The 17,061-nt window shown below is 40.2% G+C and overlaps 3 protein-coding genes across 7 annotated transcripts in view; 1 reads left to right on the top strand and 2 right to left on the bottom strand.

Moving 5' to 3' along the window:
- Positions 1–5,948: 5,948 nt before the first annotated feature.
- On the bottom strand, positions 5,949–10,331 carry LOC115589567 (C-type mannose receptor 2-like). Of its 3 annotated transcripts, none has more exons than XM_030430540.1 (5): positions 10,242–10,331; positions 8,792–8,832; positions 8,237–8,608; positions 7,739–8,074; positions 5,949–6,757 (listed from the first exon to the last, which is right to left on the bottom strand). In XM_030430540.1, exons 2-5 carry the CDS (start codon positions 8,823–8,825, stop codon positions 6,405–6,407), a joined length of 1,095 nt encoding a protein of 364 aa, XP_030286400.1. In that variant the 5' UTR covers positions 8,826–8,832; positions 10,242–10,331; the 3' UTR covers positions 5,949–6,404. The 3 variants fall into 3 exon arrangements, with proteins under 3 accessions (XP_030286400.1, XP_030286399.1, XP_030286398.1); XM_030430539.1 differs by having other exon boundaries at positions 8,792–8,982; positions 10,242–10,313; XM_030430538.1 differs by lacking the exons at positions 8,792–8,832; positions 10,242–10,331 and having other exon boundaries at positions 8,237–8,701.
- A 1,728-nt stretch (positions 10,332–12,059) lies between these two features.
- LOC115589383 (secretory phospholipase A2 receptor-like) overlaps positions 12,060–17,061 on the bottom strand; it is an 8,287-nt gene continuing 3,285 nt past the window's right edge. The window contains exons 3-6 of the mRNA XM_030430226.1: positions 16,184–16,322; positions 15,627–15,949; positions 15,144–15,482; positions 12,060–13,781 (exon numbers count right to left, since the gene is read on the bottom strand). Of these exons, the coding sequence (XP_030286086.1) occupies positions 13,429–13,781; positions 15,144–15,482; positions 15,627–15,949; positions 16,184–16,322 (1,154 nt within the window). The 3' untranslated portion in view covers positions 12,060–13,428. The remainder of the gene's footprint in view (positions 13,782–15,143; positions 15,483–15,626; positions 15,950–16,183; positions 16,323–17,061) is intronic.
- The window catches only part of LOC115589585 (complement C1q-like protein 2), a 26,933-nt gene continuing 26,700 nt past the window's right edge, over positions 16,829–17,061 (top strand). For all 3 annotated transcript variants that reach the window (XR_003985544.1, XM_030430568.1, XM_030430567.1), the window contains exon 1: positions 16,829–16,904. The gene's annotated coding sequence lies outside the window, so the exon portion shown is untranslated. The remainder of the gene's footprint in view (positions 16,905–17,061) is intronic.

The following is a 17,061-nucleotide window of genomic DNA, read 5'->3' as shown; positions in this document are numbered from 1 at the left end:
GCTCATTTTTTGCAGTTATGCTGTTCTTTGACTGTATCTAGTACTGCTGCTGCTACTACTTCAGTGATTTCTGTACCTACTAGATGTTTTAATAGCCTATACTAATTATAGGCTATTAAACATACTTTTAAACATAGTATTAAACGTACTCGTCAAGACTTCGGCAAGCAAACAGAGTTTCTTCTGGAACTCTAAAACTAGTTTTTATAATGTTAGCTAATCCTAACAGAGGCCAGGCCAGTAATACAATGTTACCCAGCGCTGTTAATGTTACTTTATTAACTCAGCTGAGTTGTTCTGTGTTTACTTTCTTCAGACATAATGAAGAGAGCACAACAAACCCTGCTCCACTTTGGGACGAAGATAGTAAGGCAAGAGGAGGACGAGAAGGGGAGAAAAGGAAAGAAAGGTGAATGAGAAGACCAGGTGCTGCCCCAGGATAGTATTATCAATGACCCAAACACACTGATGTTAAACAAACAATACTGTCCTCTGATCTAATTCAATCATAATCATAATTATTTAATCTCAATGTGACTTAACTTAACAACATATCTAGTAAGACTAATAGTGAAATTGTATGACTTACATTTTGCCTGTGTTCATGCACTGTTTGTGTTTGAGTTTGCATTATTTGGCATTTGAGTTATTTAAGTGTGTCTTAAAGTTGATATTAAGGAGGGTCGAGACGGGACGGGCTTATGGAAATGAGAAGATTTAAGCCCCGTCTCCCCTCTGTTGTTATGGGAATTGTACGGTAGCAACAAAATGGACGAGCTGACGGCGCTAACGCGGAGCCACACGGAGTACCGGGAGTGCAGTCTGATGTGTTTTACTGAGACATGGCTGCACAGGGACATTTCGGACCAGAACGTCTCCGTGGATGGTTTCAACACCATCCGGGCCGACCGGGATTGTACCGAGAGCGGTCAGCGGAAAGACGGAGGGCTTGCCGTTCTAATGAATAGCAGATGGCGTAATCCTGGTCACATCACAGTTAAAGAACAGCTCTGTAGCCCGGATGTTGAACTGCTTGCCGTTGGACTCCGTCCATGTCATCTGCCTAGAGAGATCCCACATGTCATCATTGTTGTCTTGTGCATCCCTCCCTCTGCAAACCCGACATCTGCCTGCAGCACCATACACACCAGCATCTCCAAGCTTCAAACTAAACACCCCAGTGCCCTCATCATCATGTCGGGAGACTTTAACCATGTCACCATGGATGCAGTTCTGCTGACATTCAAACAATACGTCAGCTGTCCTACCAGAGAGGAGAGGACCCTGGACCTCATGTATGCTAACATTAAGGATGCATACATCTCCTCTTCTCTCCCCCCTCTGGGCAGGTCAGATCACAACCTGGTTCACCTCAAACCCTGCTATGTGCCTCTGGTGAAGAGGAAGCCTACAACTAAAAGGACTGTGAGGAGGTGGTCCGAGGAGGCTCATCACTATTAAATGAGCTATTTAAATGTTCAATCAAGTCAGTGAAAGAGAGGCCGACATTGTGGTTTACCAGTTTATTTAGAGAGAATTAGTTAACATAAAAATGTAATCATGACTTAAACAGGTTTTTACATAATGTAACCGTCACCAGATCTGAACCAGAAAGTAGAATATTTCCATGACAGTGAGAAACAATATATATTGTAGATTGTGTTTTTATATTCATCCTCATAAAAATACATTAAAGCCAACCCAAAACACCAGTATCTGACAACCTGGGGATAAAACTCAACAGTCAACTATGTTTCCCAGGAAGTTACATTTAGTTGATTCAGTGGCGGTTCTAGACCAGTTTTAATAGGGGGGCCAGGTTGGGACCGGCTTTTTTGTTAGGGGGCACATACAACCCGGAAAAAAGGATAAATCCCTCATTCAGGCAAAGCAGTGTTTACAATTTCAGCAATATTGATTGGGTAGTAAACTGCTGAGACACTGCTGAGACACTCATGAGGCACCGCAGGGCTGCTTTGAAATAACTGACTGGCCTGCACTCTTTGAGCCCCACGGGGAGGACATTGATGGGCTCACAGAGTGCATCACGGATTACATAAACTTCTGCGGGGACTGCAATGTCCCTGCTCGGACTGTAACCTGTTACGCTAATAATAAACCTTGGATCACTAAGGACATCAAGGTCATCCTGAATGAGAAGAAGAAGGCGTTCAGAGATGGCAACCGTGATGAGGTGAGGAGAGTGCAGGGGGTACTCAAACTTAACATCAGGGAGGCTAAAGACAATTACAAGAGAAAGCTGGAGAATAAACTCAAGTGAAACAACATGAGGGATGTGTGGAGTGGCATGAGAACCATTACCGGGTTCCAAAAGACTGGTAATATGGGGTTGGATGGCCATATGGACCGGGCCAATGAACTGAACCTCTTTTTCAATAGGTTTGATACTGCGGCCCCTCTCCCACAAGACTCTGCTGCTGGCTTCCCAGGGTGCTTAAAGCCTGTGCCCCCCAGCTGTGTGGAGTACTCAGTCAAGTTTTCAACCTGAGCCTGCATCTCCAGAGGGTCCCTGTGCTGTTGAAGACGTCCTGCCTCGTTCCTTTGCCAAAGATGCCGCGCCCTAGCGGCCCTCAGGACTACAGACCGGTGGCCCTGACATCTCACATCATGAAGACCCTGGAGAGGCTCGTCCTGGAGCAGCTAAGGCCTATGGTCAGGCCCTTCACTGATCCACTACAGTTCGCCTACCAGCCCCGCCTGGGAGTTGAGGACAGCATCATCTACCTGCTGAACAGAGTCTACACTCATCTCTGCCTTCATCTCTCCACATCTGTACTGTACTCTGCTGTCCCTGCCCTCTCGAAGGTTGTTCAGCACACACACACACACACACACACACACACACACACACACACACACACAGTGTCAGTTACAAATACACATTTCCTTATGGACCCCCCGTTGAAACTTTGCTTATGTTCGGACCTCCGCAATTATGACCTCAGTATTTCTAAAATCCTGGTTACGGCCCTGGCCACCGCCATCAGTGTGTGAATGAATGTATTAATTACTGTAAGTCACAAGGACAAGAGTGTCTGCTAAATGTTAATTTAAGGTACATGTACAGTTAATCATGTTTTTTCCACTGGGTGGGAAACCAAGAGGACACTTTGTCATGTTTTAGTACAGTATGAAACATTTCAACAATGCGTGCAGGTTTGGCCTTTTCAAAACAGTTGCATATTTATTTATTCATTCAATTCAGCGGTGTCAGTGAGCACACATTTCTTCCAAAAGTCTGCCTTTTTGAGGAAAACATCTTTTTACAGATAAAACTCATAGATGTTCATAGATCAGAATAAACATTCATAGAAAGCGTGTAAAAGAAACTCCTTATTAAAATATGTGATCATTAATTCCGATTCATCATTGTTATTATTATACACAATAGAATAGACCCAACCTAACTAATTAGGTGCCTTCGAGCAGTAACACTGGGGTGGTTGTAGAGCAGGTCATCCAGTTATCGCAAGGTCGCTGGTGTGAATCCCCGGGATCCTCCAGCTGAATGCTGAATTTTCCTCGAGCAAGATACTGAACCCCAAATTTCTCCTGATGATGAAGCCAGTAGTTATAATACACAGTATGCATGTTCTGTTCTTTATGAGCTTAGCCCCCTAAAGGTCTGATCCTAGAACCGCCCCTGGTCATCACCATCATGGACTCATTAACCCTGTTTCCAGTGGCAGCTGAGAGCCTGGAGAGGTGGTTCAGGTGCGCCCTCTAGTATTGATAAGTGACACCTTACCAGACTTTCTACTAAAAGGTTTCAACCCTTTACAGTTTTTATTGATTGCTTTGACCTGTTTAAACAAACTGGGATCCACTTGGTTTTCATCATCACTGTCTCAGCAGAGCACAAGACACCTCTTGCAAATGTGTTAACCCTTTCTCATTGGATTGACACATTTTCTCCACCCTTTTGCAGAACAGTTAACACAGATGTCATTCAAGCAGTCCAAGCTAGATTGTTTTAGCTATGGTAACCAAACAGAAACCATTTGTTCCTAACTATTAGAAACTACCTACATCAGTATGAAATCACTAAAGCACCTGTTTGACACTCCTAAACAAAAATCTTCAATGAGCAATCAGTCTGCAGGCCTTAAAAAGTGCAGCGGCTGTGTTGTTCTTTGCCAACATGGATTGAAGAGGTCTAAGGCAGATGAGAGTGAGAATTAGGTGCAGAGGAATGTCAAGGTTGGATGCATGCAAGAAGATTTTTCCCTTGGTTCATTGCAAGAGAGGATAATGAATGTGATGTGGATCAGGCCATGTGGCCCCATCTTCAAGACAGAAGAGACTGAGTATCAATAGTGGCTATTTCTTTTACTCTACAGTAATAGATTGTTATACTTTACTGTAATATTTTATATCTTTAACTTCTTTTCTATGTTTTAAAACAGGTCAGTTGTTCAGGAAAATGCTTGCTGTGAAGCTGCAGAAATGTTTTGTGAACTATGAGACTACAAGCTTTCTTATTTTCTTATACTCTAATAGATTTTATTTTTGGTTTCCATGTATTTTGTGCAATATTTACAGTATTTCAGTTTTCAGCCACAGTTAAAAAAAAAGAATCAATGGAATCAAATAATGCATCAAAGAATTTCTGATTCTGGATTCAATTCTTTGCAAGAAGGCAAATTTGACAACAAATGGCATGAAAGCTACATAGAGTAATAGGCCACAATGACAAGCAATGGTGCACTGATTCACACTGAGTGCTGTATTTTGTATTTTGTTGTCCACTGTGTAATGGTTGATTGGAAGAGCTCATACACTTGTTTGCAAGTTGTGTTGTTTGAAGGCAAAATTAGCTTTTGTTGCATATTTTAAATGTCTTGGCACGGTTAGAGCCTTTTGCAAACAAAATGAGTCATTTTGACCATGAGTGCCACTGTTTCGGCCTGTGTGTTAACTGTTTTGAAAATGTGGAGTTTGAGTTGACTGCTGCTTCAAAGCAATCAATAAAAACTGTAACTAGCTGCCTGTTGACCTTTAAAACACCAATTTCAATCTGTTGGTGACCTCAAACGCAGTCCTCGTTAGCTAGTTGCATTTGAAAATCCCACCTATAGAGAAATCACGTAAAATCACCATGTTGTTGAATTTTAAGGATACATGAAGTTTTTGTTTTTCATTGAAATCCTTTTTATTTTTTATGAAGATACTTCTCTTTGAAGGGCAGTCTATGGTCTTCACTATTAAATGAGTTATTTAAATGTTCAATCAAGTCAGTGAAAGAGAAGCGGACATTGTTGTTTACCCGTTTATTTAGAGAGAATTAGTTAACATAAAAATGTAATCATGACTTAAACAGGTTTTTACATAATGTAACCGTCACCAGATCTGAACCAGAAAGTAGAATATTTCCATGACAGTGAGAAACAATATATATTGTAGATTGTGTTTTTATATTCATCCTCATAAAAATACATTAAAGCCAACCCAAAACACCAGTATCTGACAACCTGGGGATGAAACTCAACAGTCAACTATGTTTCCCAGGAAGTTACATTTAGTTGATTTAATGTAGAAAACATTTATGAAATCAAAGGATTGACCCTCGTGCAACTGTTGATACATTTCATGCTTTTTAAATGGCATTGTTGGATCATTTCTACTGTATAAATGTGTATTGCATACATTTTGGCAAATGATGAGTTTTGCTTAGATTTTTGTAGCTTTACACTAAAAATAGCAATTAACTGTATCATCTGGTCAAAAACATGCTAGTTCCCTTAGAAAAAAACATTATTATTATATAATCTATTATTTTTTTCATCTTCTTCTGAAAAAACAGCAGCCTAAACAAACTGGAATTTAAAGGGTTAAAATCCTGAAAATGTAATAAACATTTGTCCATTAATATCAGGAGTGATATTGGATGGAAAATGTAAGGAGTATTTTACATTTTCAGAGTATTTTGTTTTTGTTTTTATCAGTTGCATGAGGGTTTAACAAAAAAGATCCACACTTCTTAATTATTATACCAAAGAAATTAAAGGACAATAACTGATCCACACATCCAAATCAAAAGATTGGTAAAAGATTCACACAATAGGAGAGGTTTAGTGTCACAAATGTACCATGATCTGTGCCAAATCTATTAAAGGGGCTCCGTGGAACCACTTCTAAAATAACATCAGCCATTCTGACCCGAAACCCTTCACAAAGAAATTCTCGGTCCAGCAGCATTAAACGACTTTATCAAATCGACCACAGACTCGTAGAGGCAACCAAGAGACGGTGGAGGTCTCACTTTCACACTATGTTACAATCCTCACACACATAAACAAAACGTTCAAACTGTCACATAGAGCCCCTTAAATGAATAACAGACGGCACAAACTGTACACTGTTAGTGTTGTGTACGCTGTAACTCAGTGTAAAGCACAGATGAAATTAAACTCCTCAGTTTCAGCCTTTGTGTGCCACTTATGTTCACCTCCTTTGCTCATGGCCACAGCCCTATCACAGCCCTCAACAGGCTCTTTATCTGAGGCCCAGTTCTTATAGCAGACCAGCTCGTCATTGACCCAGAACCACAAATCCAGAACGCAGGAGTAGCGCAGTCCCAGCCAGACGTAGCCAGTGTCGGCCTCCTTGGCTTTCATTGCTGCCCATCTCTGCTGGGAGCTGTCAGTGATGGACACCAGGCCACGGTGATTCTTTATGCAGTAGTCTGAGGCTTCTTCCCACGTCTTTTTCTCTTTGATGAGGATCATGTTTTCTTCTGTATCATGGAAGACAAACACAGATCACAGAAGCAGCATTATTCACTTAACTGTTTGGAAAACTAGGATCTAGTATGGATTTAAAAAAACAAAACAAAAGAAAGATTTTACTTTAGAGCTAGCAGTGTCATAATACGGTCTCTAGTAGGAAATATTGAGGATTGAAACAGCCAAAATCAAACATAAATAAAGGAAATAATAAATGGCTCAACAAATAAATGAATCTGTTTTTCCAAAAATGATGCTGAAAATAATTAAGGCTAATAATAATGACTTGATTTCCTGTTTAATTTTACATTTCAGTTGTTGATTTCTGAATTTATTTCAACATTTTTCTCCTACTGAATTTTTCCGCCTACTGTCTTCCACAAACGTATGAAAGAAAATTCAAGCAGAAATATCAGTTTATGTCACATTTTGTAAATGATCTCATGCCTTCATTTGTTTAGTAAATTATTTTTTTAGTTAGGTGCATTTAATGATGAATCAGTGATGAATGATTAATGGCTCTTTCAGGCTTCCATACTAACACAAACACGAGAAGGATATCAAGAGTTCAAACCGTTAAATTACAGCCATTGTTTAAAATAAAATGTTAATATTTGAGGTTTTATGCAAATTTGTGGTGAACAGGAGCCCACTGGTCACGATGGCGTCACAACATGTTTAAAGTGCGTAACCACCGGATATTACTGGGACGTGTTCGTGGCTACAAAAGTGGATATTTTTACAAGACTCAAAAGAAGTTGAATGTTCAACGTATCTGTGGTCTGCAGAAAAGTAAATTGCCCATATTTACTCTGGAGATTGGGACATCATTAAAAAACGAGAATGATCACTTCTAATGAAATAGACAACAACAACAAAAGCACAGATACCACCTGATATTCACACTGTCATAAGTATTTGGTTGAAATAAATAAATCCACCACTGAAGGAAATACTGCATGAATAGGAATAATACACCCTGTTAAACTCACCTTTATAGCAGAAGAAGGGTTTTTTCTCATCACAAGGACGAGAGTCCCATTTTTGACTTGGCAGCAGAGTCACAGCACATTTCTTACTGTTGTCATCTTTAAATGACTTCCAGTTTCTGAAAGAGGCTTTACTCCCATCTGACCACCTCCAGCCGTCTCTGAACAGGCCGATCCACAAGACGTCGTCGTGATCCTTTATCTTACGTCTGAGATTTTTGTCTACTAACTGATGGAGTCCACTGACCAGGTCAGTGTGCTTTTCTCTGCAGTGCTTCTGAGCCTCTGACCAGCTCTTCTTATCATTGTGAATTTTGTATTTTTTACCAGATGGCTTCTCTGGAGTGAACAGAAAAACTTGCATCATCATACATGTCTTGAGGAAATATGCATCCTATCAAGTCATTCCATCTTATGACATACTGTTGTTCTTTAAGTGTTACTGTACAGGTGAAACAGTGAATCAAGTTTGAATGTGGATTATTAGCTACATATTCTTACCATCATAGCAGATGAATGCACGGTCGTCACTGCATTTGGCGTCGTGCCATTCATTATGATGCATCATCACACAGTTCTGAGTATCACCACTGTAATCATTTGGTTGATCGTCAGCCCAAAAGTATTTAGTGACCTCCACCCCCGGCAGAGACCAGTGCCACACCCTGTTGTCTTGTCTTCCGTCATTATACAGCCCAATCCAGGCTTCACCTGTATTCACTGACCTACTGAGTCTCTGTATGTCATTCATGTCATACACTGTGGCCAGGTCAGTGTAGTGTTCTTTGCAATATCTCTGGGCTTCCTTCCATGTTTTTGGCTCTTTAATAAAGTGGTAGACGTGGAGGGGACACACGAGGAAGAGGCACTGACCTAAAACAACATGAAGATACTGCAGTGTTGGAGCCGCTGACACAACAAGCATCTGTTTATTAACGTACAATCAGGAGAACCCCGATCACACACACTACTTACACCATCCTTTCTGTTTTTTTTGATAGGGCTCTGACTCTTTTTATTTTACTACTGTGGTGATGGAAAAAAAGATAAACTCACCCATCAGAATGAGCAGAACCAGACTCCACTGCATCTTTGCTCTGTGAGATGAAACTGATATGTGAGTGTGCAGTGAATGAAACACAAAGATTTTAGCAGCTGCTCTGAATGTGAGTAAACACACATCACTTCCTGTCTGCTCAGGCTGAACTAACTGTAGAGCTGCTCTCACTCAAGCTTTGTGCTGCAGTCTAATAACACACAGGAACATAAAGGTGAATATGCAAATAAACAAAGCAGACACAACAGTGGTTCAGAGCACCGGGCGTGGACAAAATAACAGAAACAGCTGTACAGTATAATAGTGTAACCATGCTGTAAATACTTCATTTCAGCACTCAAGGAGCTGAAGAGAGTTTCTAAGAGTGTTTTCATGATGTGTTTGAACACATCTCACATAAAAGTGCTTAACTGAAGATGTGTGAGCAGTGTGCCGCCTCATCAGTCACAGTCCTGCCAACACACAGCAGCTGGCCAATCAGAGCTCCAGCTGCTGCTCTGTGGGCGGGACTTATGTTAATTCTCAGGTGGAACATTGCTTCTACGCTGCAACTTCAGATTAAAGCCATTCGGACAGGAAACTGAACACTAAAGCAGGAGACCAAACCCTGAGAGACTGAATATAACAAGCAGATAAATGGAATCATCAATTATTAATTTGCTTTAAACATAAAATATGGAAATAGAAGTTTTTATTTTATTATTTAACATTGCCTAAAATCACACATTACAATTTTCCTCAGAGGGCTTAACATTTGTTTTGAAAGCGTATGACAGCCTTTGTCCTCAGACCCTCGATTCAGATCAGGAGATAAAGACATGAATACAAACTTTCTATAGGAAGTCAAATCGGATGAGACCTCAGAGAGAGAAAGATAAGTCATAGACGTCTCATGTACAGAACAGAGCAACAGAACCACAGAATATACAAATAACAATGACAACATTTCTTTAGATTATAAAATATAATAACTTGTATGTTATATTTGTAACTCTGGCTGTTCCTATTATCCATGTTAACATCATGTTTTAATTGTCAAATGTAATATTCTTTTGTTGTTTTCATCACTTTGAGTTATATTCACCATTTTGTTAAATTTTTTTACAGAAGCTTTTCAAAATAGGTTAATTTTGTATTGATTTATCACATTTTAGCGGCTTTAATATCTATAATCCTTGAATTGGCACACTTCAGGCTCCGTATATTTTTACAGTAAATCTCAGTTGCAATGAAAACAGCTGCCAACAAATTATATTTGCTGATTAATTGAAAACACCCCTCTGGTTCAGTTTGAACAAACACAGAATATTTAATAGAAAGTTTCATTATGAATGAATATTGTTTTCTACTGTTGTTAGTGAGTCTATGTTCAATACCCAACATCACACAACTAAATAAAATAATTAAATTCAGAATGAATATATTTGACATGACACAGTGTGAACTCACCTCTGCTGCCTCCTGCTCTCCTCAGCTTCACTCTGCTCGGACGTCTCTCCCTTCTGTGCTGATGGAGACGCTCACGGCACTAAATGAACCCTGTCGCACGCTATGGGAGCTAAAATTAATTTAGAATTTAAATATTAAAATAGCAAGGGCTCTGATCTTTATCATTCCTGGGAAGCTTCCATTGCATTAACACACCTCTCTCCGACAGGACAACAAGGATCCCTTGTTGTCCTGTCAGAGAGAGGTGTGTTAATACAATGGAAAACAAAGGCGGCAGAGCAGATCACACACACACACACAGCTGTTTTCACAGTATGTCTGTCTAGATTGTGTTGCAGTCACGAAACTTTACAGGTGCTTAGTTGAGATCATAATGAAGGCCGAGTTCATAGGTAGGTGTGGTCCGTACAAAGGTGTTGAAAGTAAGGCCTCCTACTTCACCTAATGCACTTTCTCATGTTTTTTCCACTGGAAGGGCACCGTGGAAGGCACTTTGATGTTTTTAGCCATGGAAAGGCACCCTAGAGGACAGTTCGGGGTGGCTGTGGCTCAGAGAGTAGAGCCAGCGTCTTGTCTTTGGAAGGCTGCTGGTTCAGGTCCCCTGGTCTGCATGTTGAAGTGTCCTTGGGCAAGATACTCAAACCCCAAACTGCTCCTGATGTGCTGGTTGGCACCTCGCATGGCAGCCACCTCCATCATGTAGGCATAAATTACTGGAAGTCGCTTTGGACAAAAAGTGTCTGATAAATGTAAATCTAATGTAAATATACAGTTAATCATGTTTTTTCCACTGGGAGGGAACCCTAGAGGACACTTTGTCATGTTTTATCCACCATAGGGACATCTAAGATGCACTTTTGCTGTTTTTTTTCAGGACGGTGAGAAGCATTAGATCAATACGTGCAGGTTTGGCCTTTTCAGAACAGTTGCATATTTATTCATTCATTAAATTCTGCAATGTCAGTGAGCACACATTTCTTCCAAAAGTCTGCCTTTTTGAAGAAAACATCTTGCTACAGATAAAACTCACTGATAATAATGTTGGTTGCCAAGGATCTGACTATGTACATAGAACAGAACTTATGTGATCATCCATTCTGACTGATCATCATTATTATTATACACAATAGAACAGACCCAACCCGACTAATTGGATTCCTTCCAGCAGTAACATTGGGATGGCTGTAACTCAGGAGGTAGAGCGGGTCGTAAAGTTATCGCAAGGTCGCTGGTTTAAATCCTCGGGATCCCCAGCTGCATGCTGAATATTCCTCGAGCAAGATACTGAACCCCAAATTGCTCCTGATGATGAAGTCAGTAGTTATAATACACAGTATGCATGTTGTGTTGTCTTTATGAGCTTAGCCCCCCTACAGGTCCGATCCTAGAACCGCCCCTGGTCCTCACCATCATGGACTCATTAACCCTGTTTCCAGTGCTAGCAAAAGTCTGGAGAGGTGGTTCAGGTGCGCCCTCTAGTGTTGATAGGTGACACCTTACCAGACTTTCTACTAAAAGGTTTCAACTCTTTTAACGAGCTGCCTGTTGACCTTTAAAACACCAATTTTAATCTGTTGGTGACCTCAAACACATTCCTCGTTAGCTAGTTGCATTTAAAAATCCCACCAATGTAGAAACCAAAATCATCATGTTGTTGAATGTTAAAGATACATAAAGTTTATTTATTTAGTTTTTAATGAACTTTTATTTTATTTTTTATGAAGATATTTCTCATTAAAGGGCAGTCTATGGTCTTCACTATAAAATGAGCCATTTAAATGTTGCATTTCAATCAAGTCAGTGAAGGAAAGGCCGAAATTGTAGTTTAACAGTTTATTCAGAGAGAATCAGTCAACATAAAAATGTAATCATGACTAAAACAGGTTTTTACCTGATGTAACCGTCACCACATCTGAACCAAAAAGTAGAATATTTCCATGAGAGTAAGACAAGAGAAACAATATTGTGTACGTTGTGTTTTCATATTCGTCCTCATAAAAATACATTAAAGCCAACCCAAAACACCAGTATCTGACAACCTGGGGATGAAACTCAACAGTCAACTATGTTTCCCAGGAAGTTACATTTAGTTGATTTAATATAGAAAAAACAAATGAAATCAAAGGATTGACCCTCGTGCAACTGTTGATACATTAAATGCTTTTTAAATGGCATTGTTGGATCATTTCGACTGTATAAATGCATATTGCATACATTTTGGCAAAAATTCTTTTTCTCTTTTGAATTTCAGCCTCAGCTCATATAATATGTCTACAACACACTGCATACTTTATAGACAGACAACTAAAGCTGTTGTACATAATATGAGCCATTAAAACGTTTGATTCATAGCATAAAATCATACATCCCATGTTATCAGTCTCTCATTCTGTGGTCCTGGATGAGTTTTTCATAGTTTTTGCAGTTTTACACTAAACACAGCAACTAACTGTATTATTTGGTCAAATAAATGCTCGTTCCCTTGGAAACTAACATTATTTTGTATTGTCTTCTTTTAAAAAACAGTGGCCTTGTGTAAACAAATTGGTATCTAAAGGGTTAAAATCCAGAAGATGTTATGAATATTTGGTTGTTATTATCAGGGCTGATGTTGGATGGGAAATGTCACCAAGTGAAAGTTGAAAACAATATAAATATAAAGTATTTTTATGGAAATGTATGTACGGTCTGAGTATATTATCATTATTTTTTTTATCAGTTGCATGAGGGTTTAACAAAGAAGATCCACACTTCGTAATTATTATACCAAAGAAAATCAAAAGGTTCAGATTCACACTTATAGGAGAGGTTTAGTGTCACAAATGTACCATGATCTGTGCCAAATCTATTAAAGGGGCTCCGTGGAACCACTTCTAAAATAACATCAGCCGCTGTTGCTAACTCAGACGAGGGGCTTGACAACGTGCATAGAGTCGCTTCCTTTGGACAGCCACTGGAATTCTGACCCGAAACCCTTCACAAAGAAATTCACGGTCCAGCAGCATTAAATGACTTCATCAAATCAACCACAGGCTCGTAGAGGCAACCGAGAGACAGAGGAGGTCTCACTTTCACACTACGTTACAATCCTCTCACATACGGCCATAAACAAAACGTCACATGGAGCCCCTTTAATGAATAACAGACGGCACAAACTGTACACGGTTAGTGTTGTGTACGCTGTAACTCAGTGTAAAGCACAGATGAAATTAAACTTCTCAGTTTCAGACCTTGTGTGCCACTCATGTCCTTCTACTTTGCTCATGGCCACAGCCATGTAACACTCCTCAACAGGCTCTTCATCTGAGGCCCAGTTGTTATAGCAGACCAGCTCGTCATTGACCCAGAACCACAAATCCAGAACGCAGGTGTAGCGCAGTCCCAGCCAGACGTAGTCAGTGTCGGCCTCCTTGGCTTTCATTGCTGCCCATCTCTGCTGGGAGCTGTCAGTGATGGACACCAGGCCACGGTGATTCTTTATGCAGTAGTCTGAGGCGTTGTCCCACGTCTTTTCCTCTTTGATGAGGATCATGTTTTCTTCTGTATCATGGAAGACAAACACAGATCACAGAAGCAGCATTATTCACTTAACTGTTTAGAAAACTAGGATCCAGTATTACTTCAGAGCTAGCAGTGTCATAATACGTCTCTAGTAGGACATATAGAGAATTCAAACTGCCGAAATCAAAAAATAAATAAAGGAATTAATGCCCTAACAAAAGAAATGAATCTGTTTTTCCAAAAATAATACTGAATTAATTTATTTACCTTTGTACTGATAATAACTACTTACTTTCCAGTTTAATTTTCCATTTCAGTTATTGATTTTTACATTTATATCTGAATTTTTCCGCCTACTTTTTTTTCCATGAAAAGAAAATTCAAGCAGAAATATCAGTTCATGTCAGATTTTGTAAATGATCTAGAGCCGTCCTTCGTTTATTTATTAGGTGCATTTAATGATGAATTAATGATTAATGATTGGTTGGATTTTGGCACTTTCAGTCCTCCTAACTAACACAAACGGGATAAGGACATTATTTGATCAAACTGTTTACTTACAGCCAGTGTTTAAAATTAAATGTTTGACGTTTTATGCACATTTGTGGCGAACAGAAGCCCACTGGTCACTCTGACGTCACAACAGGGCATGTGAGCGGAGCGGAGTGTGCGAAATATAGACGGAGCACAGAGCAGGTTTTAATCCAAAGGCCAGAGCGATGGTTCCGTTTCGCTCCAGTTCTGTTCCGATATCGCTCTCCACGAGTCTAGGGTTGAGAGATGGAGTTTGTAAAACATTTCGAAAAGCAAGCAGACAGGTCATATAGGTGCAACGTCAGGAATTGCTCTCCCTCTTTTAAATTTGAGCAAGCGTGGAGCGATTTCACCGGAGCTGAATGAAATTTTAGGTGAGCGGAGAGCGGTCTTTGAGCGGAGCTGTCTGGTTTAACTTTGAGCGATGGAGCGAACACCCACGTAAGCAGGGAGCGGAAATTCTCGCCGCTCAGCTCCGCTCACATGCTCTGCGCCACAACACGTTGAAGTGCGTAACCACGGGATATTACTGGGACATTTTCCGGCCGTGTTCGTGGCAACAAAGTGGATATTTTTTGGATAAGACTGCTGTGTCTTTGTGAACTTTCACGAAACATATAGTTGCAACGACGTCAAAGGTTCAACGTATTTGTGGTCTGCAGAAAAGGAAATTGCCCATATTTACTCTGGAGATTGGGACGTCATTAAAAAACGAGAACGATCACTTCTAATGAAAAAGACAACAACAACAAAAGCACAGATACCACCTGATATTCACACTCTCATAAGTATTTGGTTGAAATAAATAAATCCACCACTGAAGGAAATAATGCATGAATAAGAATAATACAACCCTGTTAAACTCACCTTTATAGCAGAAGAAGGGTTTGTTGTCACCACAATCACGAGAGTCCCATTTTTGACTTTGCAGCAGAGTCACAGCACATTTCTCACTGTTGTCATCTTCAAATGACTCCCAGTTTCTGAAAGAGGCTTTACTCCCATCTGACCACCTCCAGCTGTCTCTGAACAGGCCGATCCACCAGAAGTGGACCTCAAATTTCTTTATCTCACTTGTGAAATTATTGTCTCGTAACTGATCGAGTCCACTGACCAGATCAGTGTGCTTTTCTCTGCAGTGCTTCTGAGCCTCTGACCAGGTCTTCTGACTGTGAATTCTGTATTTTTTACTGGATTGCTTCTTGTCTTTGGAGCCAACAGAAAAACTTGCATCACCATTCATGTCTTGAGGAAATATGCATCCTATCAAGTCAGTCCATTTTATAACATACTGTACAGATGAAACAGTGAATCAAGTTTGAATGTGGATTATTAGCTACATACTCTCACCATCATAGCAGATGAAAGGACGCACATCACTGCATTTGGCGTCATGCCATTCATTATTATTATTGATCATCACACAGTTCTCGGCAGCACCTAGTTGATCATTTGGTTGACCGTTGTCCCAACACTCTCTAGTGACCTCCACCCCCGGCAGAGACCAGCGCCACACCCTGTTGTCTTGGCTTCCGTTGTTGTGCAGCCCAATCCAGGCTTCATCTTCATGGACTGAGTCACTGAGTCTCTGTATGTCATTCATGTCATACACTGTGGCCAGGTCAGTGTAGTTTTCTCTGCAATATCTCCGGGCTTCATCCCATGTCTTTTGCCTGTTAATAAAGTAGTAGACATGGAGGGGACACACGAGGAAGAGGCACTGACCTAAAACAACATGAAGATACTGCAGTGTTGGAGCCGCTGACACAACAAGCATCTGTTTATTAACGTACAATCAGGAGAACCCCGATCACACACACTACTTACACCATCCTTTCTGTCTTTCCAATGGGGCTCTGAGTCTATTTATTTTTGCTATCGCACAGCTGGAAATGAGATCCACTTACCCATCAGAACGAGATGAAACAGACTCCACTGCATCTTTGCTCTGTGAGATGAAACTGATATGTGAGTGAATGAAACACAAACAGTTTAGCAGCTGCAGGGAAACACAGTGAAACTGTTGTATATGTCCAGTTAACAGGCCTGAAAAGAAAAGGAAAATCAATCGTCAGTGAGTAAAGTCATAGTATAAGAACCTTTAACAGCTGTTCATCCATTAAAATGTGTCATTTTGACTAAAATACAGATGATTAAACAGACTGAGCACCTGGACAAAATATCAGAAACACCTGTAGAGTATCAGTACAGTACAACAGTCCTGCAGTGAATTATTTCGCTTGGATGGTTTTATTGTTCCTGGCCCCAAAATCTCGGTTGAAAGGAAGTTTTTAACGGTGCGCTCTGTAGTTTTTGGGGGAAGGAATTTCAATGGGATGTTTGATTTTATGTCGGACAAACTCTTTGTTTTTTCGCGACTGAACAAACAAACACAGCGTCACACCGCTCTGACTGTCACGATACTGGAGTCTGTTGTTCCGTTACCTCCCGTTTTATTTTGAAATCGTGACCTCTTGTGTCGGCTCCTCCCCTCTGTGTGACTTACCTCACCTCTCCTCGCCCGTCTCACTCCACCTGCACCTCATCCCCTCGTCAGTGTGTCTGTATAGTCTTTGTGCTCCCTTGTCTTGTCAGTGTTATTCTAGCGCTTCTCCATTTGACCTCATGGTATGTTCTAGTTTTATTTGTTCTTTGTGTTTTCATTGATTTGCACTTTGCTTTTCTTGCTACTTTGTCTTATTGACTCATTTTTTACTTTTCCTGCATTTTTTTTTCTTTTATAGATATATATATATATATATATCATTCAGCTTTTGGTTAATGA

The sequence above is a fragment of the Sparus aurata genome, chromosome 10 (genome assembly GCF_900880675.1).
Source record: "Sparus aurata chromosome 10, fSpaAur1.1, whole genome shotgun sequence".
NCBI classification, from domain to species: domain Eukaryota; kingdom Metazoa; phylum Chordata; class Actinopteri; order Spariformes; family Sparidae; genus Sparus; species Sparus aurata.
This window is presented reverse-complemented; position numbering and strand designations above follow the sequence as displayed.

Excerpts from the sequence above, each read along its gene's own strand:
- LOC115589567 (XM_030430538.1), bottom strand. The coding sequence starts at position 8,660 with ATGCTTGTTGTGTCAGCGGCTCCAACACTGCAGTATCTTCATGTTGTT. Across the intron at positions 8,075-8,236 it reads TGCATTCATCTGCTATGATG|AGAAGCCATCTGGTAAAAAA; the intron begins GTAAGAATATGT and ends TGTTCACTCCAG. Across the intron at positions 6,758-7,738 it reads ACCCTTCTTCTGCTATAAAG|AAGAAAACATGATCCTCATC; the intron begins GTGAGTTTAACA and ends TCCATGATACAG.